Below are 27,997 nucleotides of genomic sequence, written 5' to 3' on the forward strand. Positions count from 1 at the left end.
TTTTTATTTACTTTTTATTTAGCAATACATGTTTATTAGAAATTTAAGAACGTAAGTAATGCAAAGTAAGGATTACCTTTAATCAATAAACAAAGATAAACTTTTGAAGGGAGTATATGCCATACCAGTCACTAAGTAAGGTTTTAATATTCAGATTCCAGAGTTCTGATCAATCAATGACTATATTTTACACATATTTAAATTAAGAAAAAGTTTTCTATCTTTACATATTTTAGTGACTGAATTACCATGGCATGATTGAGAGTTTGGATTTATTATAGTATACTGTGATTTCTATTTAATATGTAAGGTACCCAATTACAATTTTAGCCTATTTGATTAAATGCTAACAATATAGGTTGCCATTACTCTTGTCTTACTACCAATTAGCTATTTCTCAGAATGCTAAAGCAAGAAGGAACCTTAAAAGTCTTGTCTGGTTTATCTTCTCATTGTACAAATGTAGATGCTTTTCTTTCAAGCCTTTGTTTGTCATGACATATTAGGTTAGATTTTCTTTCCTTAAGCTCTCACTTGATTGCAGTCATCTCTCTTTCAGGTCAGACTGTTTTTCCATCTCTCAGCCAATGGTACAAAAAAAAAGGAAACTGAAGAGAGGAGATAGCATATGCCAGAGAAGTAGAACGAGCCGTTGTATGTCTGGGTATAATCATATAACCAACCTGGAAGGAAGGGATGATTTCTGTTAGTAAGGGAAATTTTTCCATTTGTGATTCTCAGCTATGAATTGTTCCTCAAATGAAGGAGCCTCCTGTATTGTGATCTGTTAGAAGTTAGTGAAGCTTCTTAGCTGTCCTATTTTTCACTGACGAAGTTGAATCAGCTCCACCCAAGTTAGGAACTTATACCATCTCCAATCTTACAGGGAATGTTGGCGAAAATTAGGGACACATACCATTTAATTTTACCATGAATTTTATTAGAAGACCCCTATTATGAAGAAATAATAATAAATTAACTGTTTTCCAAAGAAAAAGAGAACTAATTATTATCTTTTTTTTTCCTTTACTAAACAAACACTGAGTACTTACTATATTCCTGTTAATATTGCTAGGTGTTGAGGATACAATAGTGAGCCAAAACAGTTATGGTCCCTGCCCTCACAGAACTTACAGTTTAGCAGGGAGATAGGTACCAACCACGTAAATAAGTAACACATGTGATAAGTGCTGTGAAGGGAAGGTCCAGGGGGCTATGAGAAGGTTCTGACTGCCTGATACTTGAGTCTTGCTTTGTCACCCAGGTTGGAGTGCTGTAGCATGATCTCAGCTTACTGCAACCTCTGCCTCCTGGATTCAAGTGGTTCTCCTGCCTCAGCCTCCCTAGTAGCTGGGATTACAGGCACCTGTCACCACACCTGGCTCATTTTTGTATTTTTAGTAGAGATAGGGTTTCGCCATGTTTGGCAGGCTGGTCTCTAACTCCTGACCTCAAGTGATCCGCCCACCTAAACCTCCAAAAGCGCTAGGATTACAGATGTGAGCCACTGTGTGCGCTTGGCCCTAAATGCTTTTTAAAAGCGTAAGTTGGAGGGTCCTCAAAGTCTTTTGGCTAATGGCACATGCTAGAGTTTAATCGAGACCCTTTTTTAAAAAAGAAATCTGAGTGGGTGGTAGCAAAGAATATTTATGTAAGGCACATCGTTGGAAAAGAACATTGAAAAAGGCAAATAATATTTGTATTATCATGACAATAATTTTGGCCTCCTGGACTTCATAAAGGGTCTCATGGACCTCTGGGGGTCTGTTGACCTCACTTTAAGAAGTTCTTTTCTAGAGTATGTAGTAGGTATATTATATCGGATCACTTATTCAAGAAATTTCAGTGCTGTACGGCAGCACAGGTCTAGGTTTCAGGGATATATTCCTGAACAAAATAGATGACAATATCTGCCCTCATGGAGCTTACACTGTATCTTTGATTTTTCCCTTCTATCTTAGATCATGAGTGCCTCACTGGATAGGTAGAGTATACCCTCCTCCACCTTTTTCTTCTGGTCGGGTTGTCTCATCTCCTCTTTGTTCTCTTATGGACAAAGAGGAGATGAGACAACCCGACCAGAAGAAATTGACTTAATTTATTTTTGTTTTATAGCTCTCTGTTTCCTGTTGTTAATGTAAAAAATAAATGAATAGAATGTTTTAGCCTCTTAAGTTCAACTAACTTTAAGTTGCTTTTTACTTAATGACTCCTGTGTGATCAGTGACCTCTATTAAATGTTTCTTGGAGTTACTAGAGTGAAAACAACTAGGACAAGTCTTTGTGTTATGTTAATAGTTATTTACCTATAGATCTCTAAGAAATAGGTGACTAGCCTCTGAACTCTTCTACTAGACATTTCTAGAAAGGAGGGAATATGAAAGGTAGCAGTCCTTACCCTCCCAGTCCCTTGTCATTCTTGCCTTAGTCCCACCAGCACAGCAAATTTGTTAGAGTGTATGTGTCTATATATATAGATGTATATATAAAACCTGTGAATTATAAAATAATGGTATCAGAAGTAACACCCTGGGAAAGACTAGGAATTATTTGACACAGGTAGACAGTACTACTAAAATGTCAGGTAGCCCATAGCTTAAAGTAAAAATGAATTGAAGAGAAAAACCATTTGTAAGCCTTAAATTTATTTCTTTTCTTTTTAAAAAATTTCTTGTAGAGACTGGGTCTAAGTTGCTCGTGCTAGTCTCAAATTCCTGGTTTCAAGTCATCCTCCTGCCTCAGCCTCCCAAAGTGCTGGGATTACAGATGTGAGCCACCATGCCAACCAAGCCTTTCACTTTATACGCACACACACACTCATACTTACTCACTTTTTTTTTTTTTATTTTAGATGGAGTCTCGCTCTGTCACCCAGACTGGAGTGCAATGGCACAGTCTCAGCTCATTGCAATCTCCGATTCCTGGGTTCAAGCGATGCTCTTGCCTCAGCCTCCCAAGTTGCTGGGATTACAGGTGCATACCACCACACCCTGCTAATTTTTTTGTATTTTTAGTAGAGACAGGGTTTTGCCATGTTGGCCAGGCTGGTCTCAAACTCCTGATCTCAGGTGATCGACCTGCCTTGGCCTCCCAAAGTGCTGGAATTTTACTCATTCTTAAAGTCGCAATGCTGTTTCTGAAACATTAAGTATTTTTTTTTTTTTCTGAGATGGAGTCTTGCTCTGTGGTCATGGCTGGAGTGCAGTGGAACGATCTTGGCTCACTACAACCTCTGCCTCCCAGGTTCAGGCAGTACTCCTGCCTTAGCCTCCTGTGTAGCTGGGATTACAGGCTTGTACCACCATACCCAGCTAATTTTTGTATTTTTATTCGAGACGGGGTTTCACCATCTAGACCAGGCTGGTCTCCAATGCCTGACCTCGTGATCCGCCTACTTTATCCTCCCAGAGTGCTCTGATTACTGGTGTGAGCCTCTGCGTCCAGCTGAACATTAAGTATTAAAATATAATCATGTAGCACATAACAGGACAAACCTCATGAGGTTATGATAGGTATTTTTACTGTATTTTTCTATGTTTAGATACATGATTACTTTGTTTAGATACATATCTTTCTATGTTTAGATACATTACCTATAGTACTGAGCACAGTAACATGCTGTATAGATTTGTAGCCTAGGAGCAATAGGCTATACCATATAGCCTAGGTGTCTCGATATACTGTTCATATGATAACAAAATCATCTAACAACACGTTTCTCAGAATGTTTTCCTGTTGTTAAGTAACTCATGACTGTATTTAATATATTTTCTTACTGGGGCAGGGAATCATTCAGCATGTTTTAGAATTATTTCTATGTATTTCCATGCAAAATTAGGTGAAATAATTGTTGTAAATCTGTTTCTCCTGGTCATATTTGATCATTGAGATATTTTTATTTTTTAGATTCTAAATTAAGATCCAATTGCCATTCAGTAGGATAATAGTATACAGTGAGTATTTAGTTTTAGGATGCTACTTATACTAGCAAATTTCAGGTGAAATGTAGGATACAGAACTATACATACGGCTATTTTATGAAAGTATTAGCGGTTACAATCAAGCTTATCTTCAAGTGAATACTAGGTAAGCTAAATTTTGAGCTTCATTGGTATTGAAACATCTACTTTATTTGATTGGAATCACTAGCATTTCTCTACTGCTGAAAGTAAAAGGATTGGCCAGGCGCAGTGGCTCATGCCTGTAATCCCACCACTTTGGGAGGCTGAAGCAAGCAGATCACTTGAGCCCAAGAGTTCAAGGCCAGCCTGGGCAAAGTGGTGAGACCTATCTCTACAAAAAAGAAGTACTAAATTAGCTGGGTGTTGCCCAGGCATGATGGTTCTCACCTGTAACCTTAGCTCTTTGGGAGGCCAAGGTAGGAGGATCTCTTGAGCTTAGGAGTTCAAGATCAGCCTGGGGCAATATAGACCTTGTCCCTATTCTATCAAAAATTTAAAAAATATTGGAAAAGTGCTGGGCGTGGTGGCTCACGCCTGTAAGCCGGGAGGATGAGGTGACTGGATCACGAGGTCAGGAGATAGAGACTGTCCTGGCCATGGTGAAACCGCGTCTCTACTAAAATACAAAAAGTTAGCCAGGTGTGTTGGCACATGCTTGTAGTCCCAGCTACTCAGGAAGCCGAGGCAGAGGAATCACTTGAACCTGGGAGATGGAGGTTGCAGTGAGCTGAGATCGTGCCACTGCACTCCAGTCTGGTGACAGAGCAACACTCTGTCTCAAAAAAAGAAAAGAAAAGAAAAATATTGGAAAGGATAAAAAAAAGTTAAAGAAAAAAAAAGCCAGGTGTCATGGCATGTGCCTGTATTCCCAGCTACTCAGGTGGCTGAGTTGGGAGGTTGAGGCTACAGTGAGCTGTGATTGTGCCACTGACCTCCAGCCTGGGCAACAGAGGGAAAATGAATATCTGATTTTACTAGATCTCTGTATTTTTTTGATAACAGTATGAAAAATCTATTCAGATGCACTTTTGACCCTAAACAGTTTAATGCTTCTAAATAAATATTTTTAAAAGAAATTATTGTTGGTAGTTCAGAAGCCACTATATTCTAACCATTTAAATGGAAGCATATATATAAACTAACATTCAGAAGACTAGATTTCTCTGTGGTTATAGCATAAGCATTGTGAATGTCAGAGAAAGACAAGATTACATACTATTATAATCCAGGGTTAGGTTCATGTATCTGAATGTTCATTCCATGCTGGGTATTACTGTATATAGCCAGCACCCTGAGGAATAAACTGACAACTGATGCAGAATTATTAAGCTGAAGACCTCTGTAAGCATTTCCTCAGTGTCTACAGGCTGCCTGCATCAGATTTACCCAAGAGGCATGTTCATAATGCAGATTTGTTGGATTCTGTCAAGTATAACTTCATCATGGGTGGCACTCAGTTGATTCGTATATACACAGTAAGATTATTATTTAACAGTAATAATTATTATATTTGAGTTATCCCAATTCTTTTCTTATATCTATGGCTATAGGACTTGGTTTAGGCAGAAATGTCTAATAATGTTTCCTGTGATAATTTAAAACAAATAAGATTGGGCTGAGCTTCCTTAAACACTTGTGCAAACTAGTTTTTTTATAGTCAGCAAAAAAGGAGTAAGAGCGAAACTTTATCTCAAAAAAAAAATCAAATTTGATATTTAATATAGGATTCTGAATTCATTTTGTGTTATATATATATATATACATATATATTTTGAGACGGAGTTTTTTGCTCTTGTTACCCAGGCTGGAGTGCAATGGCGCGATCTCGGCTTACCGCAACCTCCGCCTCCTGGGTTCAGGCAATTCTCCTGCCTCAGCCTCCCGAGTAGCTGGGATTACAGGCACACGCCACCATGCCCAGCTAATTTTCTTTTAATATTTTTAGTAGAGACGGGGTTTCACCATGTTGACCAGGATGGTCGATCTCTTGACCTCGTGATCCACCCACCTCGGCCTCCCAAAGTGCTGGGATTACAGGCTTGAGCCACCCGCGCCCAGCCGTGTTAATATTTTTTAAATTCCACATCGTTTTATATGTTAGGCCATACATTTAGCATCCTGTCTAAAATGTATTCATATCTCCAGACATCTCAGAACTGATTGTTAAGCTAAGTTATGAATCATTTTTATTAGGATTACTATGTAAGTTTACTATTAGTCATCTTATTGAAACTTAACGTAGCCGTATGCAGTGGCTGACATCTGTAATCCCAGCACTTTGGGAGGCCAAGGTGGGCAAATTGCTTGAGCTCAGTAGTTCGAGACCAGCCTGGGCAACATGGTGAAACCTCGTGTCTACTAAAAATAGAAAAAATTAGCCAGGCATGGTGGCACACGCCTGTAGTCCCAGCTACTTGGTAGGCTGAGGTGGGAGAATCACTTGAACCTGGAGGTTGCAGCGAGCAAAGATTGTGCCACTGCACTCCAGCCTGGGTGACAGAGGGAGACTCCGACTCAAAAAACAAACAAAAAAATTATACCCAGAAGGTCCTTAACTCCAATGTTTCTTGGTGCTAGTTCTAATAAGTGGTTGAAAATTCTGCAGGTGACTGGTCAGAACTGAATCAGAACTTCTAGCAGTTGAGTTGTAGCATAGTGGCAAATTTCCAAGCTGTGCAAAGACAGGTTTTCTCTCATCCCTGGAGCTACTGGAGCCACCAGCTGGCTATAGGCAATCTTGTTCTTTTACTTCGTGTATATTGTGCAAATATTTTCTATATGTGCCATGATAGGAAAAATCTTGGGAAACTTGGCTTAGCAAACTTAAATTTCAGGGCCTTTTAAGATGGGAACTCACTAAAGTTTCCTTGATAGAAATTTACAGTAAGATTTACTAGGAATGCTTCAAGTAAATGCTTCTGCGCTGTGAGATTTAAGGATTGTGATCTCGATTAGGATTTGGAAGCCAGATTCTTTGGCCTTGCAAAGTGTATTATATAAGGGAAGAACTCCTCTTCTTAAACCACAATAGAGAGCCATTTGCAATGTATTTTTGATGTCTTTGTAGGTATTCATCAGGCTTAGGAAAACTGAATCAAAGCAAAAGTCTATAAGGCTTGTAGTTTATGGGGAAAATAATCACTAGACAAATAAAATACTTACTTTTTAAAGCCTTTTTTTCCTGTAGAATTTATAGAGAAAAGAGTCTGCCTTCTCACTTTCTCCTCACTCACCCCCAACATCCAGAATGGGTTTTCCAAGTAAAATTTTAGGCCATAAAGAAATTATCAATTGAGAGGCCAAGGTGACTGATAAAACTCTAGAGGTCAGGACTGGTAATAGTGCCGCAAGGACCAGATGGAGTTTTGTTTAATACTGTATCTGAAATTGAGGATGGGATAGATAGGGAATGACCTATCACTTCATGAGGAGATGAGTTTTTTGTGATAATGGGAAAGAGATGAGCTTAGATGGATGAATATGTACTTTAGCACTTATCTTTTTCCATAAAACACAAATAGACTTGGTACAAAATTACCAGTCTCACTCCATGGTATTTCTGATGAGATACAAGATTGGCAAATAATAATAAGAGAGAGAGACATACTTCTTTAGGAGCTAAGTTAACTTTAACATATGGTGGAGTACAATTGACTTAAAACTATTTGGGGTTTTTCTAGGGCTGTTTGGGGGAAAAAACACTTGTGAAATACCTGGTTGACTTAAACTTCAACATATTTTAAAGTCATTTTATTATCCCACAGCTCAGAATGTCTTCAATTAAAGGTAAGAAAATAAGTTGTAGAGGTTCTAGACTGTTGTTCTTAGTATGAAGTCCTGGCAGTATATGTGGCAGAGTGATACTGTATCGCCACCTGGTGAGTCATGTGAAGACTTTGAGTAACTTTCATCTTCTGTGTTTAACAGAACACTACACTAGTCATTTGCTTGATAGTTATTGAATGAATGCTAAGTTCCAAATATTTATTTGGTAGTAACTTGATCACCAAGTAATCAAATAGTTACTTTTAGGGAGTTTCCAGAAGATATTTGTGATTTTACAATTATATATGTATATTAGCATAGGGTATGCATTTGTCAGTTGGGAAGGGGGAGAATATGGAGAAGCAGGGAACTGCATTCAGTTTTATTTCATAGGCAACTAATATGGTCCCTTGGTTTTATTTTAAAATGAAATTGAGCCTTGAGCATTTTGAGCTTACATGTCAAATTCCTTGAATGCAAGAGTAGGAATTTCATGTAAATAGCTTACATCTGGCCTTTATCTTGAAGAATGTGGTTAGATATACTTGCTTTTCTGCCCAAGGACTATTTTCATATTTATATTGATTTTTGCAGGTTTACTTTGGTTAATGGCTCTGCGAGAAATAAGGCTTAAACTATCAGTACTTCTCATTTTTCCACAGCCTTCCAAGGCTTTCATCTTTGTGCCAGTGTGTAGTTTTGCGTACCCCTAACAGCAAAAGCAGCAGTTGGGTTTGGATGAGCTGTGTGACATTTGGGCTACACTTAGGTCTACTAACCGCCGTGATCGGCGAACCTAGAACAATCCTAAAACTCACCTACTCTAATGCAGGCCATATTATTTTAACTAAAATTGAAATTGTCACTGAGTATTGGAAAGGAGGAATAAGAAGGGACTTTGGGGTGGAGTGGGTGGGCAGGGCGTTGCATTACAGAGGAGGTGTTGGGGCAGCTAAGTTTTAACTATCATCCTTTAAATTTGTCTGTTTCAGTAAAGATCTTATGAAGAATTTTGTTGTTAACGATTATTTCTTAAATTCATGAAAGATACATAAGAAATCAAGATGTATAATTTTCTTGCCCATATTCTCTTTATTTTTTAAAAATAAGCATATAAGTCTGAATTTCTTGTGCTATTTTTGCTTTCCTTGATTTATTAAAATACGTTGCATAGAACTAATATTGTTTTCTTTATTTTCATACAGGAAGGAGAGAAATATTGTTCACGTAGTGTGTTACCTTTTTTTGTCTGTTTAATCTACAAGAACATGGCTGAAATGTTACCATTTTTAACTAATGTTTTGACTGAAGATTATTATGAAAAGTTTTACTTTTGTAGATTCCTAATTAAAAATGCCTATACTGTTTTATAGGAGTTTCAACTTTTGCAATTTGGTAATAACAGATTTAGGTAAGTAAAATATGAGAATCTCATACAGTTCTGAAGATCTAAGTTTGGTTGAGGATTCAGTGTTTCATCACCGGTAAACCTTTTGATTCAGTTAAAGATAAAGACTCAGTTCTGTCCACACAGGCAGGAACTGAACTGATCTGTACATCAACATTTCTGATGTTTCTTAGGTAGGTGCTGCTGGAGTCAGAAGTTAGGAACAAATCTAATGGCCTTTGTAATGTCCTCTTTGTCATTTCACAGAGGAATGACTTATAGGAACAAAGCTTTCCTGAAATTTCTTTCTTCAACAGATGGTTATTGGTACAGCATTGCAGTTAGAATCTTGTTTAAGATACTAAGAGCACTTCCTGGACTAAAAATTTCTACATAAGCTTTAGCAACAGCCTTATAACTTCCTTTCATATTTTGTAGAGCTCATAGGATGTATGTATGGCTGCCTAAGTAATACTCTGAATTAATGGGTAAAAAAAAATTCATTATGGCCGGGCGCGGTGGCTCACGCCTGTAATCCCAGCACTTTGGGAGGCCGAGGCAGGTGGATCACGAGGTCAAGAGATGAGACCATCCTGGTCAACATGGTGAAACCCCGTCTCTACTAAAAATACAAAAAATTAGCTGGGCATGGTGGCGTGTGCCTGTAATCCCAGCTACTCAGGAGGCTGAGGCAGGAGAATTGCCTGAACCCAGGAGGTTGTATCTGGAGGTTGCGGTGAGCCGAGATCGCGCCATTGCACTCCAGCCTGGGTAACAAGAGCGAAACTCCGTCTCAAAAAACAAATTCATTATGAGTTCTTCATCCTCACATATGGTGCTAGAATATACTGGATTTGGGGTAAAATAAAAGCTTGTTAACTTTTTTGTTTGTCTCTTCAATGGAAGTATTTTATATCTCATATTTTACATTACATAGAGGTGTGTGTGTGTGTATATGAAATAAAAGTTTCAAAATAAAGTGATATACTGTTTTTTTTAATCTGTTCTGTGGTAGTCTGTCTTTTTTCATGAAAACAATGAGATCACGACCCAACAAATTTATTTCAAAACACACATGTATACCTGTAGCTTTTTCTTTTCAGATAATGGTCTTCGGAAAACTTGCCTTGTCTTCTTGTGTATTGAACTATTTAAACATTTTATTTTAAGAAGTATACAAAGACATGTAGGACTTAAACATTGTTATAGTTTTATTGCTTGTCTTTTTCATTTGAGTAAGATGTTCTATGCCCTTGTATTTGTTACTTCCTTGTACTTTTGGCCCAGTAGGCTTGAAAAGTTCCAAGGCGCTACCAGGACATTCAGTGAAGAAGGATCAAGATGGAAAAAATGCATCAGCAAACTGTGTTTGAGCTCTATGTTCTGTATCTCACTGACCTGGGCACTAGCCATAGTGTAGTTCTGCGAGGTACTTTAAAATTCCAGCCTGCTTTCCAGGTATGAAACATAGGCTCGGTGTTAGACAGCATGGGAAGGGGTGTGTTCATAAATGCAAGTAAGAGAGTTTGTTGCATATTTATATAAATTTACTTTAGAATACGTATGCCTTAATTGAACCTCAGATAGTGGCATATATTTTCTTGCTAGTAATAATTTTTTCTTCTCTTTCTTTTTTTGTTTTTTGGGACAGGGTGTTGCCTATCTGTCCAGGCTGGAGTACAGTGGCATGATCAAGGCTCACTGCACTCATTCCTGGGCTCAGGCAGTCCTCCTGCCTCAGCCTCCCATGTAGCTGGGACTACAGGTATGCACCATCACACCTGGCTAACTTTTAAAATTTTTTTGTAGAGATGGTGCCTCACTATCTTGTCTAGGCTTGTCTGGAACTCCTGGACTCACACAATCCTCCCACCTTGCTTCCCTAAGTTAAGTGATGGGATTATAGGCGTGAGCCACCATACCAGGCTTTCTCAGTAATAATTCTTATTATCCTTAGTTTACATTCTCCTTCTTTTAATATGTACCTATTCTGAGTCTTTTTTTTTTGAGATGAAGTCTCGCTCTTGCCCAGGCTGCAGTAAAGTGGCATGAAGTAAAGTCGGCTCACTACAACCTCCGTCCCCAGGGTTTAAGCAATTCTCCTGCCTCAGCCTCCTGAGTTAGCTGGGATCAGGTGCCCGCCACTATGCCCAGCTAATTTTTGTATTTTAGTAGAAACAGGGTTTTGCCATGTTGGCCAGACTGGTCTCGAATTCCTGATCTCAGGTGATCCACCTGCCTCGGCCTCCGAAAGTACTGGTCTTACAGGTGTGAGCCACTGCGCCTGGCCCCTTTCTGAGTCTTAAGAAGTATAAATTTAACATCATTATGAAACTTAATTTTTAAAAAATGATAGTGGGACAAGATCAAGTCCCTTCTGTCTTATTTCAGGAATGAAAGAAGCAAAAGTAAGTTTTAGGCTAAGTTTCTTTTTGTGGATGATTAGGAATGTCATAGTAATTTGTGCATTCAAATATATTGAGAACCTGTGGTGTGAGAGAAACTAGTTTAGGTCTGTGCCCTAGAAATATTTCTGTGTGAGTAGTTAAGTTCGTAATAGTATTAGATTAAATGTTCAGCAAACACAGAAAGTCCAGTTAGGTAAAACGTGAATGTAAAACTACAATTTGCATCTTAAAGTTAACTTACATATCAGAACTCCCCAAATGTTTACTGTATTTGTATATACTAATTTCCAGTGGCCCCCAATATCCTCTCCATAGAGATTCTGGCCTCCCATCCTTGGTACCTACAATTTGAAGGGCCTCTCAATGAGAGAGCCTCTTTGTTATCTCTCTTTGAAAGAGAAAGTTATGTCTCTTTGAAAAGAACAGATAACAAGCGATCCTGGATATCCATATGGCAAATCAGAAGAAAGTGTCAGGCCTATACCTTTCAAGCTCTGTAAAAGTGACTCATGTTTAGATACAAGATGCTAGTGGTTCGTTTTTTGGTTTTTGTTTTTTTTCTTTCCTTTACAGAGACAAGGTCTCACTCTGTTGCCCAGGCTGGTCTCAAATCCTCAGCTCAAGTGATCCTCCCACCTTGGCCTCCCAGAGTACTAGGATTATAGGTGTGAGCAATTGTGCCCAGCCCTTTTTTTTTTTTTTTTTAAATAAAAACATCATGGGTCTTTGAGACTCAAAACTCTGGATTGTCTCCCCTACACAAGTAGACATACATCCAATATCTGCCCTACAAATCCCAAGATAATGTAAGAATCTGCTTAAGGCACTCTTAAGAGAATACAAGAATCTGAGCCTCAGATTTTCCTTCACTGGTGATGGAGTGAGTAGATACAGGAAAAGCAGAACTAATCTGTTTCTTTTAACCTGATATTGTCATTACATGTTACCATTAATCCTAGATCAGTGTTTCCTTTTATTGCTATTGAAATTTGTTCAGAATGTGGTTAAGGTGTTACCTGCTATAGGTGGTCCAGAAAGGACAGCCATCCCAGCAAAGAAACCAGCAAATCCCAAAAACCTGTGTACTGTAGAATTCCAACAGAGATCAACCTGTAGGAATCAGAATTCAGCGTTAGCTATATTAAGGGTGAAATTCTACAGAGATCTATGCCTAAAAGGGACAGATACTATTTAGGTCATCTCAGGCTATGAACAGTGTGACTTCTGGGGTAAGTTAGATGGCCTTTTGCCGCCAATATTGTGAAACTGCTGAGGGCTAATAGTGAACAGTAACTGCTAAGCAAGCAGTGTTTTCAGTTTATTAGTAAGAACATGAGTTTTTATTTTCATTTTAATTTTTTAAGTGGTTCATGGGTACTTTTTCTTCCCCAAACCTTGCTGCTTTTCTCTATTAGGAAATGGTACTTACAATACGAATTGATAGTGATATTCTTTTTTTTTGACAGGGTCTCACTCTGGCACCCAGAATAGAATGCAGTGGTGTGATCTTGGCTCACTGCAACCTCTGCCTCCCAGGCTCAAGCAATCCTCTCACCTCACCCTTGCAAGTAGCTGGGACCACAGGTGCGTGCCACCTGGCTAATTTTTTTATTTTTTGTAGAGAAGGGGTTTCACCATGTTGCCCAGGCTGGTGTCCAACTCCTGAGCTCAAGCAGTTCTCCTGCCTCTGCCTTCCAAAGTGCTGGGATTAGTCCCTCTCAAAGTGCTGGGTGTGAGCCACTGTGCCCAGCCAGATGGTGATATTCTTGAATTCCCTAAGGTCTAGTATCAACCATTGGTTTGTAAGTAATCAGATATCACAAGGAATTAATTTCAACATTAGGAAGCTTGATTTTTGCCTACACTTGGTATGAGTGCTACTTTCCTGTAGCACTTATGCTAATATCGATAGAACAGAATTTTCCTAGGAAGTCTGTTCCAGCGTGTTGAGGACCTGGTTCTAAGGAGAACCTATGAGATTCCAAGGAATTCCCAGAACACAGAAGTATTTGTGTAAGTATTTTGGTTCCATCTGGGTTCAGGACTTTGAGTTAGTTTGAGGTAAAAATGAAGAGGAAGTATGAAACAATGGCCCTGTGAAAGTACACAGGACCAAGGCAGTAACTTCAAGAGGGAAGCCACACTGGTCAGGAAATCCCTTTTCTTCTTGAAGTGTTCTCAGGGATCTCTTTAAGATTGTGTCTTAAAAGGAGCCAAAAAAGTCTCTGGAGTTGAAGGAGTGAAGTGAACACTAATCTAGGAGACTGATAAGTAAAAAGGAATCCTGTTGATCCCTTTTTTTGGTTTAATTTTATTCCTGTCCCATGTGAATAGTCCTCCTACCATCCCTCCCCGTCACACACAAGGTAAGATGGATAACTGGACAGGATATAGCTGCAGAGTTTCTAAGGTCTTTGATATGATTTTTTTAAGTTACGAAATTAATACAAAATATGTATTTTGGGGAGGTTGTTACTGACATTTGCTTCTATTAAATGGTTTAACAATGTTAATGAGTATGTCTACTCACCAGTACAGGTAGTATCAATGCCAGGTAACCACCAGCAAAGATGGCAAAGCAGATGGTGTAGGTCATGAGTAGTGGAAATGTGGTGGCTGAAGGAGCAAGCAGGTTAGTGATGCCGCAGAGGATGAGGTAAGACTTGTGGTAATGATACTTCTTAATCCAATTTTGATCAGCAACCCATCCAGAAATAATCTGACTGATCGCCTCAAGGATACCTGGAATGACATTGAAATCCTTTTATTTTCCTAGCCCCTTTGAAAAATATGAATTCTCAAGGCATCATTTCCCAAGTAATATGACCTCATTCCGAAGCCAGGATATGTGGGGAAAAAATGATTTCATTGTGTACCAGTAAACTCTATTACTTATCTATTCCAAACACATTTAACAAAAAAGCAAAAAAGTAGTCTCCTCTAGAGTTGTGTAGAAGACCCACATAGTTGGTGTTTTTTCTGATTACAACACTACACTGGGAATTCCTGGTTACAGAGGACCCTGGGCACAGAAGGCTATGCAGTCCCTTTGTCCAAGAGTCCTGCAAGTGAGAAAATGAGGTTTCTAAAAGACAAATAAACCTTCAGGTCAGTGTCTTGAGGCAGTCATGTTGTAGAAGGTTGGAGTATAAAAAGTAGATGGTGGGACTCATAATTGCATACAAAGTTTTAGGAATTGAGTTCTCCCAAGTTTATGCTTAATTTGAAAATAGGAAGTCTGGACATGGGAGATCATATTTTGGACAACTGTACCTGGCCAAAACCCTATTTTCTAGATCAAGCAGTCTGTCTCCAAACATTTTTATGAATAGTCAACTAAAATAGTTTTCAATTTACATTTTAATTTATTTTAAATATCAGATAATCCATAAGTGACTAGCCTTAAAAGTCGTGTTTATCAGGCCGGGCGCAGTGGCTCACGCCTGTAATCCCAGCACTTTGGGAGGTCGAGGCGGGTGGATCACGAGGTCAAGAGATCGAGACCATCTTGGTCAGCATGGTGAAACCCCGTCTCTACTAAAAATACAAAAATTAGCTGGGCATGGTGGTGCGCGCCTGTAATCCCAGCTACTCACGAGGCGGAGGTTGCGGTGAGCCGAGATCACGTCATTGCACTCCAGCCTGGGTAACGAGCCAAACTCCGCCTCAAAAAAAAAAAAAAAAAATCGTGTTTATCTGTTTTACTGTGAGTTCAAGGGAAAAATCCTTAGCTGCAAATAATTATTGAATGCTTACTATAGGCCAGCTACTATTCTAAACTCTACGTGCATTGCTTTTTTAATCTTGACAACCTTATGAGGGTAGATACTATGATCCCTATATTACAGATGAGGAAATCAAGGCACCGAGAAGAAAAGTAACTTGCTGAAGGTCCCACAGTTAAGAAATGCAGAGTAGGAAGTCTTTCTCCAGAGCAACTTCCTTGTAACAACAATAATACAATATTACATTGTTAAAATGTAAACCTGTAAAATTAAGTTGATCTTTCCTTTTGGGTAGGAGGCTGACATAGGCTTTCTTACCTGCTACAGAAACAAGGTAAGAGGCATCCATGATGTCAATCCCCAGTGTTTTGGCTCTGGCTACCAGGTGAAAGGTAGGGATGAAATATGCTAACTGACTGAGGAGAAAAGACCAAGTAAATATGTAGAAGAAAGGATTTCTAAAGACAGAAATATCAAAGAGGTTTTGTTTGCATCTCCACCAAGTAGCCTCCTTATCACTTTCTTCATTACTTTTTAATAACAGTCTGTTCCTGTTGGGTCCATTGCAGAACTCTTCATTTTGATTTTGTGAGACTATTACACATTCACTAGGTAGTCCAGCCTTCTGCATAGTACTGTCCTCGATGGTAGACTCTTGTGTCTCGTCGCAGTATGTTTCTGTTCCACATGCCTCTGGAGCATGTGCAGACAGACTGCTGCCTTTATCTTCAATACCAGAATTGTTCTCACTTTTGATACAGACAGGTCTTAAGAGCATACTAGAAGGCACCAAATTCAATGTGATACCTCCAAGTAATATAAGGGCACCTAAAAAAGAGGGGCAGATTGGGCAATTAAAAATAGCCTTTCAGTTCACAATACTGCTTTGTGTTCATAGGCTCAGAAGAGGCCCCATAGTCCATTAATTCTTGAAAACATTACTTTGTCTCCGATTTGATGTATTAGTCATATACACTGCTGTATCCGTGTAATCATGTAGTGCTTTGGAGATAGAAAAGAGGAAAGCTGTACCAATAGACGGGTTAAAAGAGGTGGTGGTGGTGATTTGTGAAAGTTGGGGGCAAGTTTTTGGAGGGAGAAAATTTAAATATCCGGAAGTGAGAGTATAGATTTAGGTACAGAAAATATAGAATAAGATGATAGAAATCATTTGGAAACAGCCTTAGAAGAGGGTACAGCTGGCCAGGTGCAGTGGCTCATGCCTGTAGTCCTAGCACTTTGGGAGGCTGAAGCAGGCAGATCACTTGAGCCCAGGAGTTTAAGACCAGCCCTGGGAAAAGTGGTAAAAGCCCATCTCTACCAAAAAATACAAAATAATTAGCCTGGTGTGCCTGTAGTCCCAGTTACTTGAGAGGCTGGGGTGGGAGGATTGTTTGAGCCTGGGGGGTCGAGGTTGCAGTGAGCCAAGATTGAGGCACAGCACTCCAGCCTTGGTGACAGAATGAGAGCCTGTCTCAAAACAAAGGGGAGGGGGAGGAAAGGAGGTGGGGATAGCCTTTCATTCCATGACATTTTTTAGATCTTCCTTAAAAGATGACAGATGTTAATCTTGCCTTTGAAGCTAAATAGTTGCTTGCATTCAGCATGTTCTGATCAGAGTTATGACTTGTATGGTGCTTCTGAAGATAGAATGGGCTATAGGCTCTGCTATCCTATCATGGATTTGTCAGCTGGTTCCATTCACTATGAGATTACTGAATAGTTTTTTTTATTTGTTTGTTTTGAGATGGAGTCTTGCTCTGTTGCCCAGGCTGGAGTACAGTGGTGTGATCTCGGCTCACTGCAACCTCTGCCTCCCAGGTTCAAGTCAGTCTCCTGCCTCAGCCTCCTAAGTGGCTGGGATTACAGGTGCTGGCCACCATGCCCGGCTCATTTTTGTATTTTTAGTAGAGACAGGGTTTTATCATGTTGTTCAGGCTGGTCTCCAACTCCTGACCTCAAGTGATCTGCCTGCCTTGGCCTCGCAAAGTGCTGGGATTACAGGTGTGAGCCACCATGCCTGGCCCCTGAATGGCTTTTTATATAGGAAAGATCCAACAAAACTGCCCTGTAGATAACAATAGGCATATGAATATACACATGTACATATATTTTTTCTAGTAGTTTAAGATTTTAATCCAAATGTCTTAGAAAACTGTGATATGAATAATTTTTTATTCATTTGTGAAAATTTATAGTTGACATTATGTAAAATATTACTAAGGAACATATTCTTTTTACCAAAGCATTTGTTTCTTTTTCATCTGTTTCAGTGAGTCCGATGGAGGAGGCGTTTTTTAAATGCAGATTTTTGTCTTAAAGGGAAAATGTGAAAAGTGAGTGTTTTGGTGGGGAAAGGGGAAGCCTTGTTTCCCCAGAAGTATCGCTTTCACTACAAGCTGTTTCCAGCTGCACAGAATGCTCTCCATCTCCTCAGACATTGTGCCCTATGGTGAATTCTGAGTTGCTTGTGTGAGCTGGCAAAGCCAGATTCAAGATCTCTTCTGTTTATATATTCTCCAGGAAAGAGAAGCATGTTTACTTTAGAAATTATGCTCATTTCCTCTCTGGCGATACCTTGTGAAAGCAATTGCTCTACAATCTTAATTTCCAGTTCTCAAAGGGAGAAAGAAACCTGAGCGTTAAACCTTGCACAGTTGACAGTAAAGAAACTTAGAATGACTTACCTGTCCAGTCATACAGATCTATCAGGAATTTTGTAAAGGGTGCCAACAGAAATGTCAGACCCATCCCAGAACGGGCAATAGCCGTAGAAAGAGCCAATTGTTTTTTGAAGTATTTGGTAATTACCACAGAAGCTACTTGGTATAAGAAAGCAGAACCCAAACCTAAAAGAAAAACATGATAGTTAAGAATTACTCTCACATTAAGTGGCTTGGTACCAGAAAAGATAATCTGAATCCAAGATAATACCACTAGGCCTTTTGGACCCAGGAACAGTAGAAGGGAAGGGTCTATGGGTAGATATATATGTAAATGTACAGATGCATACACACACACACACACACACACACACACACACACACATATTTTGAGACAGGATTTCATTTTGTCACCCAGACTGGAGTGTAGTGGTGTAATCTTGGCTCTCTATAGCCTTGACTTCCTGGGCTCAAGCATTCCTCCCAAATAGCTGTTAACTACAGGCACGTCCACCACTGGCCTGGCTAATTTTAGTAGAGACAGAGTTTCACCATGTTGCTAAGGCTGAACTTATAGACTCAAGTCGTCCACCCACTTTGGCCTCCCAAAGTGCTAGGATTACAAGTGTGAGTCACCACACCCAGCCTTCTATGGTCATATATTTGCAATTGACTCACCAGGTAGAAGTCCCATAGTCACACAAAGAAAAGGAATACTTGTGGCGCAGCTGCTGACCAGATATCCACCAGTAACAAGGAGAGCCCCAAGAATGGAGGTAGTTTTCTCTCCAAGTATGTCACAAATCATAGCAACCAGGGGACCTTAAGAGAAGAAGCAAAGGCAATTACCAGGTAAATACAATCTGGCATGACTTACCCTCTGATGCATGACTTAAACAAATGACAAGGAAAGCAAGAGGACTGTTTACTTTGATGTATTATGTATACTTCAAAAAAGGTTTTCATATTGGGTTTCTTAATATCACTAGTCCCACACTATTTTGGTTTTTGGAAGGGGAGTTTAAAAGAAAATATTGATTGTAAATAAGGTTTGGAGAAGTGTTCCGAAATGCATTATAGAACCTCCCCAAAAAGATTGCATCTGGTGGTCAGTGGCTAGAATAAGGTTGAATCACTTAACCGCTCCTCCACCTTGTTACCATTCCAAATAAAGGAAGAGGAAATGGTTTGATAATTTGTTTTGGGGCACCGTGGCTCATGCCTGTAATCCCAGCACTTTGGGAGACCAAAGGTGAGTGGATCAGCTGAGATCAGGAGTTTGAGACCAGCCTGTCCAACATGGTGAAACTCCATCTCTACTAAAAACACAAAAGTTAGCCAGGCATGGTGGCGGGTGCCTGTAATCCCAGCTACTCGGTAGGCTGAGGCAGAAGAATTGCTTGAACCTGGGAGGTGGAAGTTGCAGTGAGCCGAGATAACGCCACTGTACTCCAGTTGGGCAACAGAGTAAGACTCTGTCTCAAATTAAAAAAAAAAAATTGAGTATACTTAGATAACTAGAACTTCATGGCCTAACTTCCAGGTTGAGGGCCTTATTCACTGAACCTTTATTAAGGCATCACCAGACTCGAAAGGCAATGCATGAAATTCTGAGTCATGGCGTTTAATAATTCTTCAGCTTGCTTTGTTTGAATGCTGATTCTCCCAACTTTGTTACTAAGTCAAGTGGAAGCTAAATATTGCAGTTCCTTACTTTCTCAGCATTACATATCAGTAAATGAACCTGAATTTTAGCAACCCTCCAGTCTTGAATAGGAATCTTGGAATTGCCCTTTGTGGTTCTTCTCGTTGGACAGCAAGTTTATTGCTAGCCTTATACCTGCAGAAAAACGAAGAGATGACATGATGGATCCAATCCAACCAGTTCGTTCTGAGGTGGCTTCAAACTCCTCTTGAAAGATCACAAAGAAAATTGCAAATGTCTTGGTCATCCCCATCACAAACACATTCACCTAAATCAAAGTAGACCAGAGTCCAACTCAGGTGGCAAGTGAGTCATTATAGAGGCAATTACAGCTACTAGAAGGCCTGATTCCCTCAGCTCACTATTTATCATTTTGCATTATTGGTTGATCCTCATTATACATCCTATATTTTATAAAGGAAGTCACTCCTTTTAAAGTAGCTAAGCATTTTAAATGGAAACATCTCATTTAATCCTCATTTCACAGCTTTGGAATAGGCATGCCAATGTTGTATACCAAATAATTTATACCAAATAAATTGCTTGATGGGTTCACCTTGCCTGCTGCCTAGGTAGAGCTGATTTATCAAGATAGGAATTGCAGTAGAGAAAGAGTTATTCACACAGAGACCACTGTGCAGGAGACTGGAATTTATTATATCAATCGGTTTCTCCAAGCTTTTGGGGATCAGTTTTTAAGGATAGTTTGGTGAGGGTAGGGGGCAGTGAGTTGGGAGTGCTGATTGGTTGGGTCAGAAATGAAATTCTATAAAAGCTGCCCTCTTGCCCTGAGTCACTTTCTGGGTGGGGAGGCCCCCACGACCAGTTGAGCCAGTTTATTAATCTTGGTGGTGCCAGCTGATCCATCAAGTGCAAGGTCTGCAAATTATCTCAAGCACTGATCTTAGGTTTTACAACAGTGATGTTATCCCCAGGAGCAATTTGGGGAGAGTCAGTCTTGTAGCTTCCAGCTGTAGGGCTCCTAAACCATAATTTCTAATCTTATGGCTAATTTGTTAATGATTGCATTCACTCTCAAACCCCAGGAGCCATTGTGTACTCACTGTCTCCAGGGGCTTCGGGGCTTCCCCCTTTTTCTCCTTGTTTCAATAGCGTTGGCTTTTCAAGGCCACTTCTGCTTTCAACCGGGCCGTGCATTGCTTATGAACCACAAAACCAGCTGGGCATGGTGGCTCCTGCCTATAATCCTAGTACTTTGGGAGGCCAAGGTGGGTGGATCACTTGAGCCTAGGAGTGCAAGACCAGCCTGGGCAACATGGCAAAAGCCATCTACAAAAAGTACAAAAAATTAGCTGGGCATAGTGGTATAACGCCTGTAGTCCCAGCCACCTGGAAGGGTGAGGTGGGAGGATCGCCTGAACCTGGGAGGTGGAGGGTATAGTGAGCTGTGATCACAATGCTGCGCTCCAGCCTGGGTGACAGCGAGACCTTGTCTCAAAATTAGTAATAATAATAAAAGAACCTCAAAGCCTTAGGTTCCCTTTCATTAATTCCACTTTCTCTGCTCACCTGTTACGGTTCTGTACTCATCTAGCTTAATACCTGCTCCCTGGACATTCATTCCCAAGGTTTTAATTACCACCCGGGGCATAGTAGTATATGGCACAGTGGCATAGTGGGCATACTTAAGGTGGTGTAGCTGAATAGGGTTTTGTAATCAGTCTGCCTTAACTTGCAGCCAGACTGCATCCTACTGGGGCATGACTGGGCAAACTACTTTGCACTTCACATGTGTTAAGCTTCCTCTTTTATGATGTGGGGAGAGTGTAAATATTACCTAGCTCATAAGACTGTGAAGATTAACTGAGAAAGTTCTGATAAAGTACTTAATATTTGGCACTTAATGCATGAACAGTGAACTATGGTTTCCATTCTGCTTTCCTGAGAGCTTCAGACTCCTAATTGTCTACCATATCTTTATAACATCTGGTTAACTTGCCCAAACATAAGCTCACATTTCCCTGATGCCTACTCTTTTCAGTTTTTTTCTATTGGTATCATCCACCCATTCACCTGCGTGAAAGATGTGCTTGCTCTTAGATGCCTCCCTCTCTCAGTCCCTGCTTTTTCATAATCGTCAAGACCTGCCCCTTTTCATCCACATCACTATTGGCGATGCTCAGAAATTGCAAAAGTGGGAGTGGTGAGGAAGAAGTCTCTTAATATATTTGTCCCATTCTGATTTGATAAAAGGAACAAAACTTACTTAGAATGAACAGTGCTATAAACAACAGGACTGTATATTCAAAAGTGAAAAAGACATTTTATCAGGCCCCCATTTAGGCAATTTATAACCATAATTTTCCTCTAAGGCACTTCTGTCAGGCTAGAAAATATACACAGATTTCACATTACCTAGACTTTCTTCTCTCAGTTCAGAATAACGTGGTTGTGTCCTCCCATGAGCAAGGAACACTAAAATGTGTCATTATGTAAAATAATCTTCCTTTTGTTCTGTGGACATGAGTTCTGTGCTGCTGTCTCGAAGATGTTGCTCTATATTCTTAGCTACCTAAATTTAGCTAGCTACTGGTTCCCCAGTTCAGAACTCTTCCTCTCTGGTCTGTCCTTGATGTCTGGGTGTAGCAGCAGTGAATGGTTAGGACTTGTCTGGAATAACTGTGTATCAAGAAGACCAAGGGCAGAGCCTTGGCACCTACCATGCTTCCCACCCCTTAACTTGAAGTCTTCCATTTTTGTTTCTGTTTTTACTCAAAGGTATTAAAAAAATCTCTCCCAAGATCTAGGTTTTTCCTTCATTAATTTAGCAGACTACATCTGCATTATCCTCCATAATCTCATGTCTTAGACGAAGCTTGGTGGATTTTAATTCTGTCGCCAGAGTCCACATTATACATTGTAAATAGCTCACCCTACAATAAAGCAAAAACTGTAGAACTTCTCCAGTCCCCTCATTTTCTTTTTGTGTGTAAGAGCAGTTAATTGGGTTGAACCTGTCAGGAACACCTTAAGCAGGCTTTCCCCACACCCCACCTCCAATAAGAGCTTCCTCACTAGATCATTTTGATTATCGTCTTGGGAAAGGAGTTGGATCAGCCTCAGTGACTTATTTTGAATATAGGTGCCAGGCTTTGTCAGAGTGAGTTTTATCTGATAACAACTTATCCTGAGTCCCTTTCTAGTATCACCCTAGCTCCTGCCCTTCACAGACAAGCTTCTGTAAAAAAAAAAAAAAAAAAAATTCTATTAGGTATCTCCACTTTCTGTCATTCCACTACTACACTGAAAACAAAATAAAGTTCACTACCTTCAGCCCCCACTGCTCCACTGTACCAGCTCTTATCAAGGTTATCAGGACTTCTTTGTTGGTAAAACAGTAGACTCATTATTTCTATGCTGTTTGACCTCTCAGTAGCATCTGCTCATCACATTTTTCTGAAATGCAAATCTGTCACATCCCTGCTTAATTTTTCTCATTAGCTTCTCATAGCCTCAAGACAAAAGCTATTCTCATCTCTTCAATTTCATCACCTATTCCTTTCATCTTTATTTGTTTATTCATAAATGTATGCAGCTATCAATCGATCCATCTATCCACCCACCAACAGTATTTACTGAGTGCCTACTGTGGTCCAGGCTTTATATTGGTGCTGGGCTTACAGTAATGAGCATACACTCATGAGCAATGTAGACATGGACCCTGCTGCCCCCACGGAACATTCAGTCTAGTAAGACAGACTGAATACAGAAAACAGTCATACATATATAAAGTGTGATGAATTGGTTAGAATGAATCTCTCTCTCTTTTTTTTTTTAATAGGAAGCTCCCACAGAACATTGTTATTTTCATTTACCAGGACCTCATCTGTTATAGAAAAGAATATTTATAACTCATACAGAAACAAAAGCACAGTCATTCAAATATCTGCATTACAACTGTGGGGGATTAACCCCTGAATTTGTTAACATTTTGAGGATCCAGTGCATTTTTCGTGCTTAGTAAGCAGTATCACACCCTAAAAGTGGGACAGTGTTTATTAATCTGGTTTTAGATGGTTTTCCTTACCAGCAACTAAATTGGTCAGAAACCATTCTATTCTCAAAGGATGATGTAGAAAAAGTCAAGGTGGTTACCGGGGAGAAAGGCAAAAGAATTAGAGATTCTCACCAACAGTGCTCATTTTGCAAAGCCTATGATGTGGGGAGGTGGCCCAGCCACAGGAAGGACTCTCAGACTTAGGGCATCCTTTAGTTTCCTTATTAGTAACATTTCTGGGGAAAAAAATGGGGTTCCACATTCTTTAGTACTGAAGCTAATGCTTAGCAAGTACTACTGTTAAGTGTTCAGAGTTTTGTATTACATGAATCCTGGCTGGGGACCTCTGCCGCTACATGCTGCTTCTCTATCACTAGGGAGGAGGCCTGATGTTTTCCCACCATCTATTTTTAGAGTTCTTAGTTATCTGCATGTGAACTATGGGATTATTAGAAGGCACCAGGACCTGTGCTATACTTCCCTGTGAGCTGCTTACAGTGGGGCTGCGTAGGGGAGAAGTGTCAGCAAGAAAAGGATGTTTTTGTGAGTGCATTCCAAAGTTAATAGAACTTTGGAAACGAATTGTGCAGCTGGCGCCACTCTCTGGAGACCTGTGTGGGGCATAGCTGGGATGGGATTCACTGACATTCTAGAATGGTCATGCTGATGATGCAGGTCACCACTGTCACACCTCAACCCCTGGGAAGATGAGGGAAAGAAGTTAATTTAAAAACTGGAATTACTAGTCTAGTTGCTTATGGGTGAAGGAGAAAAATCAGCCTCCCCTTTCAAAATCCATGTCCTCCTCCCTTTCCAAACACATTAGAAATACAGACCGTGTAAAAAGAAATACAGATAGGGTAAACTATAGTTAGTGGGGATGGATTGGGAAGTAGACAGCCCGCCAAACAGAGGAAAGGTCCCCACCCTGTTTCAATGGAAGGGGCCGTGCCAGCAGTGTTAAATCTGTTAGACATAGTGTACTCCAAGTTTCTCTTCAAATAATCAGTATTTCAGTATTTTCAGTTCTTTGTCCTCCATTTTAAAGTTTAACTTCCTTGTAATTTCAGTAAACAGTTTTACCAGTTCTAATCAGTAGCTCACATCTGTTCCCCTGGTCCCCTGCTCCATCCTGACTCATCCTTAGTCACCTGCTCTGGTCACCTGCTCTGGTCACCTTTGAACTAGCTCACCCCTGGTTACCTGCTCTGACCTGCCTGTAACCAACCTGCCCATAATCATCCTTCCTGCAAACTACCCACCCACCACTCGGGCTTGTACCCCTCCTCTCTTTAAAATAGCCAATTGGGATTAGTCTAGATTATGCTGTCTAACTCTAGCCAATAGGGGAACGACAGAGCATTGGGGTGACCTCCATCAGGAATAAGTACCCTTTTCCCTCCCTTCTCCAGGTGTGTGCTCACCATTGTTCCATCTGAGCCACACCCTTCTATAGTAGTAAATTGCCTTGCTGAGAAAATTTATATTCAAGTGCCACTTCTTTTGTGGCACCAAAAATTTTACAGATATCTATGCTGGGCTGAACTGGGGAGACCATCCCCAAAGCACTTTTTAGCACTTCCCAGTGCTACTTTTATCATGGTTAAAGTATGATTATCCCCAAATCCTAATTGTCATGCAGCCAGCATGGAGCTGATGATTGTGACTAAGCATTCTCAGGTTTAGGAGGTGGTAAACAGGAAGAACAGAGGACTGGATTCAGAAATACTTCTGTTTGTTTGTTTTGAGAGAGTCTCTCATGGTTGCCTAGGCTGCAGTGCAGTGACAGGATCTTGGCTCACTTCAGTCTCCACCTCCTGAGTTCAAGCGATTCTCCTGTCTCAGTCTCTGAGTAGGTGGGGCTACAGATACATGCCACTGTGCTTGGCTAATTTTTGTATTTTTGTAGAGACAGGGTTTCACCATGTTAGCCAGCTGGCCTCGAACTCCTGACCTCAAGTGATCCACCCACCTAGGCCTCCCAGAGTGGTGGGATTATGGGTATGAGCCACTGTGCCCAGCCCAGGAACATTTCTGCTTTCACTCCAGGGGCATGTTCAGCTTTCCCCTGGGCTCGGCATGGGCCTCTGACTTTAGCAGTTTTGGGCAGCTCCTGCCCACTCCCTGACTCAAATGCCAAAGATTTCCTCAGTGATCTTATTTGTAGGCAGCTCTGAGCCTTTCTCCAGAAAGCCTGCTTTCAGGAGTAGGAAAGGGGGAAAAAAGCAAATTCTTACCAGGAAAAAATGAAACACAATCATCCATCCCCATCCTCCATCCAGGGTTTTAGTGTAAGGTCGGGCCTTTCCCTCCCTCTTCAGCATGATGCCTCTTCTATTTTAAATGCAGAAGATCCTTGTGATAAATCCAAGACGATTGAGTGGACAAGAAACTAAACTTTTAAACTTTTTATCTGAAAGGGAACATTTATACATTGTTGGTGGGAATGTAAATTAGTTCAGCCACTGTGCAAAGCGGTTTGGAGATTTCTGAAAAACTAAAAATGAAACTACCATTTGACCCAGTAATCCCATTCCTGGGTATATACCCAAAGAAGATAAACTGTTCTACAAAACATACACATGCACTTTTATGTTCACTGCAGCACTATTCACAATAGCAAAGACATGAAACCAACCTAGTTGCCCATCAACAGTGGATTGGATAAAGAAAATGTGATACACAGACACCGTGGAATACTATACAGCCATAAAAAAAGAACAAAATCATGTCCTTTGCAGCAATATGGATGCAGCTGGAGACCATTATCATGAGGAAATTGATGCAGAAACAACAAATACTGCATATTCTTCCTTATAAGTGGGAGCTAAACATTGGGTACATATGGATGTAAAGATGGGAACCACAGATGCTGGGGACTACTAGATGAGAGAGGGAGGGAGGAGGGTTGAAAACTACCTATTAGGTGCTATGCTCACTACCTGGGTGATGGGTTCAATTATACTCCAAATCTCAGCATCACATAATCTATCCTTGTAATAAACCTATATATTGAATCTAAAGTAAAAGTTGGAATTTAAAACAAAACACAAAAACCTTTTTCTCTATGGTATAAAACCACTTGTAATTTTTTAAAAACCCCTCAGTTACAGATGAAGTCTGCCTGATGCAACTAAGGAGTCAGTTAACTAGAGAGCCTGACCTCAGTGATGGGTGGCCACTCCTAGAACTGGATTCAGTGTCCATCACCCAGGTCTGCAAGCCAGTTTCTTGGAGAGCTGTGCATCACCCTGCTGGTCCTCTGGGTGAACTGTGGACTTCAGGGAAATAGAAGGAATGGGAGAGCCTTGAGTTTAGCAATCCTCCTTAGAAAACACTTGGCTAAATATAAATATTTTTGGAGCTAAACAGACATGACAACAAAATGCGATACCCATTCATTGAATACATCCTAGATCAGAAAAAATGTTGTAAAAGACAGAGGGGGCCGGGCACGGTGGCTTAAGCCTGTAATCCCAGCACTTTGGGAGGCCGAGGCGGGTGAACCACGAGGTCAACAGATCGAGACCATCTTGGTCAACATGGTGAAACCCCGTCTCTACTAAAATTACAAAAAAATTAGCTGGGCACGGTGGTGCGTGCCTGTAATCCCAGATGCTCGTGGGGCTGAGGCAGGAGAATTGCCTGAACCCAGGAGGCGGAGATTGCGGTGAGCCGAGATCGCGCCATTGCACTCCAGCCTGGGTAACAAGAGCGAAACTCCGTCTCAAAAAAAAAAAAAGACAGAGGGGACAGTTGGGGAACTTGAATATGGACTGTACAATAGAGAATACTGTACCAAGGTTACCTCTTGGATATGATGGTGATCTTGTGGTTCCACAACAGAATATTCTTAGGAGATACATGCTTTCAGGAGTGACATGGCGATGCTACCTTCTCACAATCCATTCAGTAAAATAAACATGTTTTTATAAAGAGTGATAGTAAAAAGAAAATGTAAATGTTCTGATGAAGGGGGTACAGTATTCATTATTTCCCTGTCAGGTCAAAGGCCGATTGTTTCTTACTGGAAAGGAGAGTCAGCTGGCAGCGTGTGTGGAATGGCCATCTGGTGAGCAGGCTGGGTGGGGAGAGATGCCAGTCATTGAAGACATCGTAGAAAATCAACCCAGCACACAATCCTATTCCCATCTTACCTTTGATGTGTTCAGCGAAGAAATCCTCCACAGATCAGGCAATTCAGAAAGAAAAATAAATTATACCATTTTCTGGAATGTTACTGTTTTTCTAAGGCATTTCGTTTTGCTGCACTGTGAAAAGTGTTGTAAGAGCCAAGGAGGGCTGAGGCGATTTAGGCCCTCCGGCCAGTGGACTTTACTTCCTGAGAGGAGGAGGAAAGACTG

At 40.4% G+C, this 27,997-nt stretch overlaps 1 protein-coding gene across 7 annotated transcripts; it reads right to left on the reverse strand.

The window, feature by feature from the left end:
- SLC16A4 (solute carrier family 16 member 4) lies at window positions 1–27,977 on the reverse strand. Of its 7 annotated transcripts, none has more exons than XM_017975010.5 (11): window positions 27,791–27,977; window positions 27,442–27,714; window positions 26,797–26,911; window positions 25,871–26,046; window positions 19,751–19,883; window positions 18,589–18,732; window positions 17,935–18,096; window positions 15,566–16,075; window positions 14,053–14,264; window positions 12,539–12,632; window positions 1–683 (listed from the first exon to the last, which is right to left on the reverse strand). In XM_017975010.5, exons 4-11 carry the CDS (start codon window positions 25,955–25,957, stop codon window positions 556–558), a joined length of 1,470 nt encoding a protein of 489 aa, XP_017830499.3. In that variant the 5' UTR covers window positions 25,958–26,046; window positions 26,797–26,911; window positions 27,442–27,714; window positions 27,791–27,977; the 3' UTR covers window positions 1–555. The 7 variants fall into 7 exon arrangements, with proteins under 7 accessions (XP_017830499.3, XP_009000103.3, XP_002751240.3 ...); XM_078332729.1 differs by lacking the exon at window positions 1–683 and adding an exon at window positions 2,358–2,492; XM_009001855.6 differs by lacking the exon at window positions 27,442–27,714.
- Between the last annotated feature and the right edge of the window lie 20 nt (window positions 27,978–27,997).

The sequence above is a fragment of the Callithrix jacchus genome, chromosome 7, assembly GCF_049354715.1.
Source record: "Callithrix jacchus isolate 240 chromosome 7, calJac240_pri, whole genome shotgun sequence".
Lineage (NCBI taxonomy): Eukaryota > Metazoa > Chordata > Mammalia > Primates > Cebidae > Callithrix > Callithrix jacchus.

What these genes read in the sequence shown, in the direction of transcription:
- SLC16A4 (XM_002751194.8), bottom strand. Translation starts at nt 25,957, where the DNA reads ATGCTGAAGAGGGAGGGAAAGGCCCGACCTTACACTAAAACCCTGGAT. An exon ending in AGATCTGTATGACTGGACAG is followed by an intron (nt 16,076 to 17,934) that starts GTAAGTCATTCT and finishes CCTCTTTTTTAG; the next exon opens with GTGCCCTTATATTACTTGGA. An exon ending in TTACCTTGTTTCTGTAGCAG is followed by an intron (nt 14,265 to 15,565) that starts GTAAGAAAGCCT and finishes ATGTCATTCCAG; the next exon opens with GTATCCTTGAGGCGATCAGT.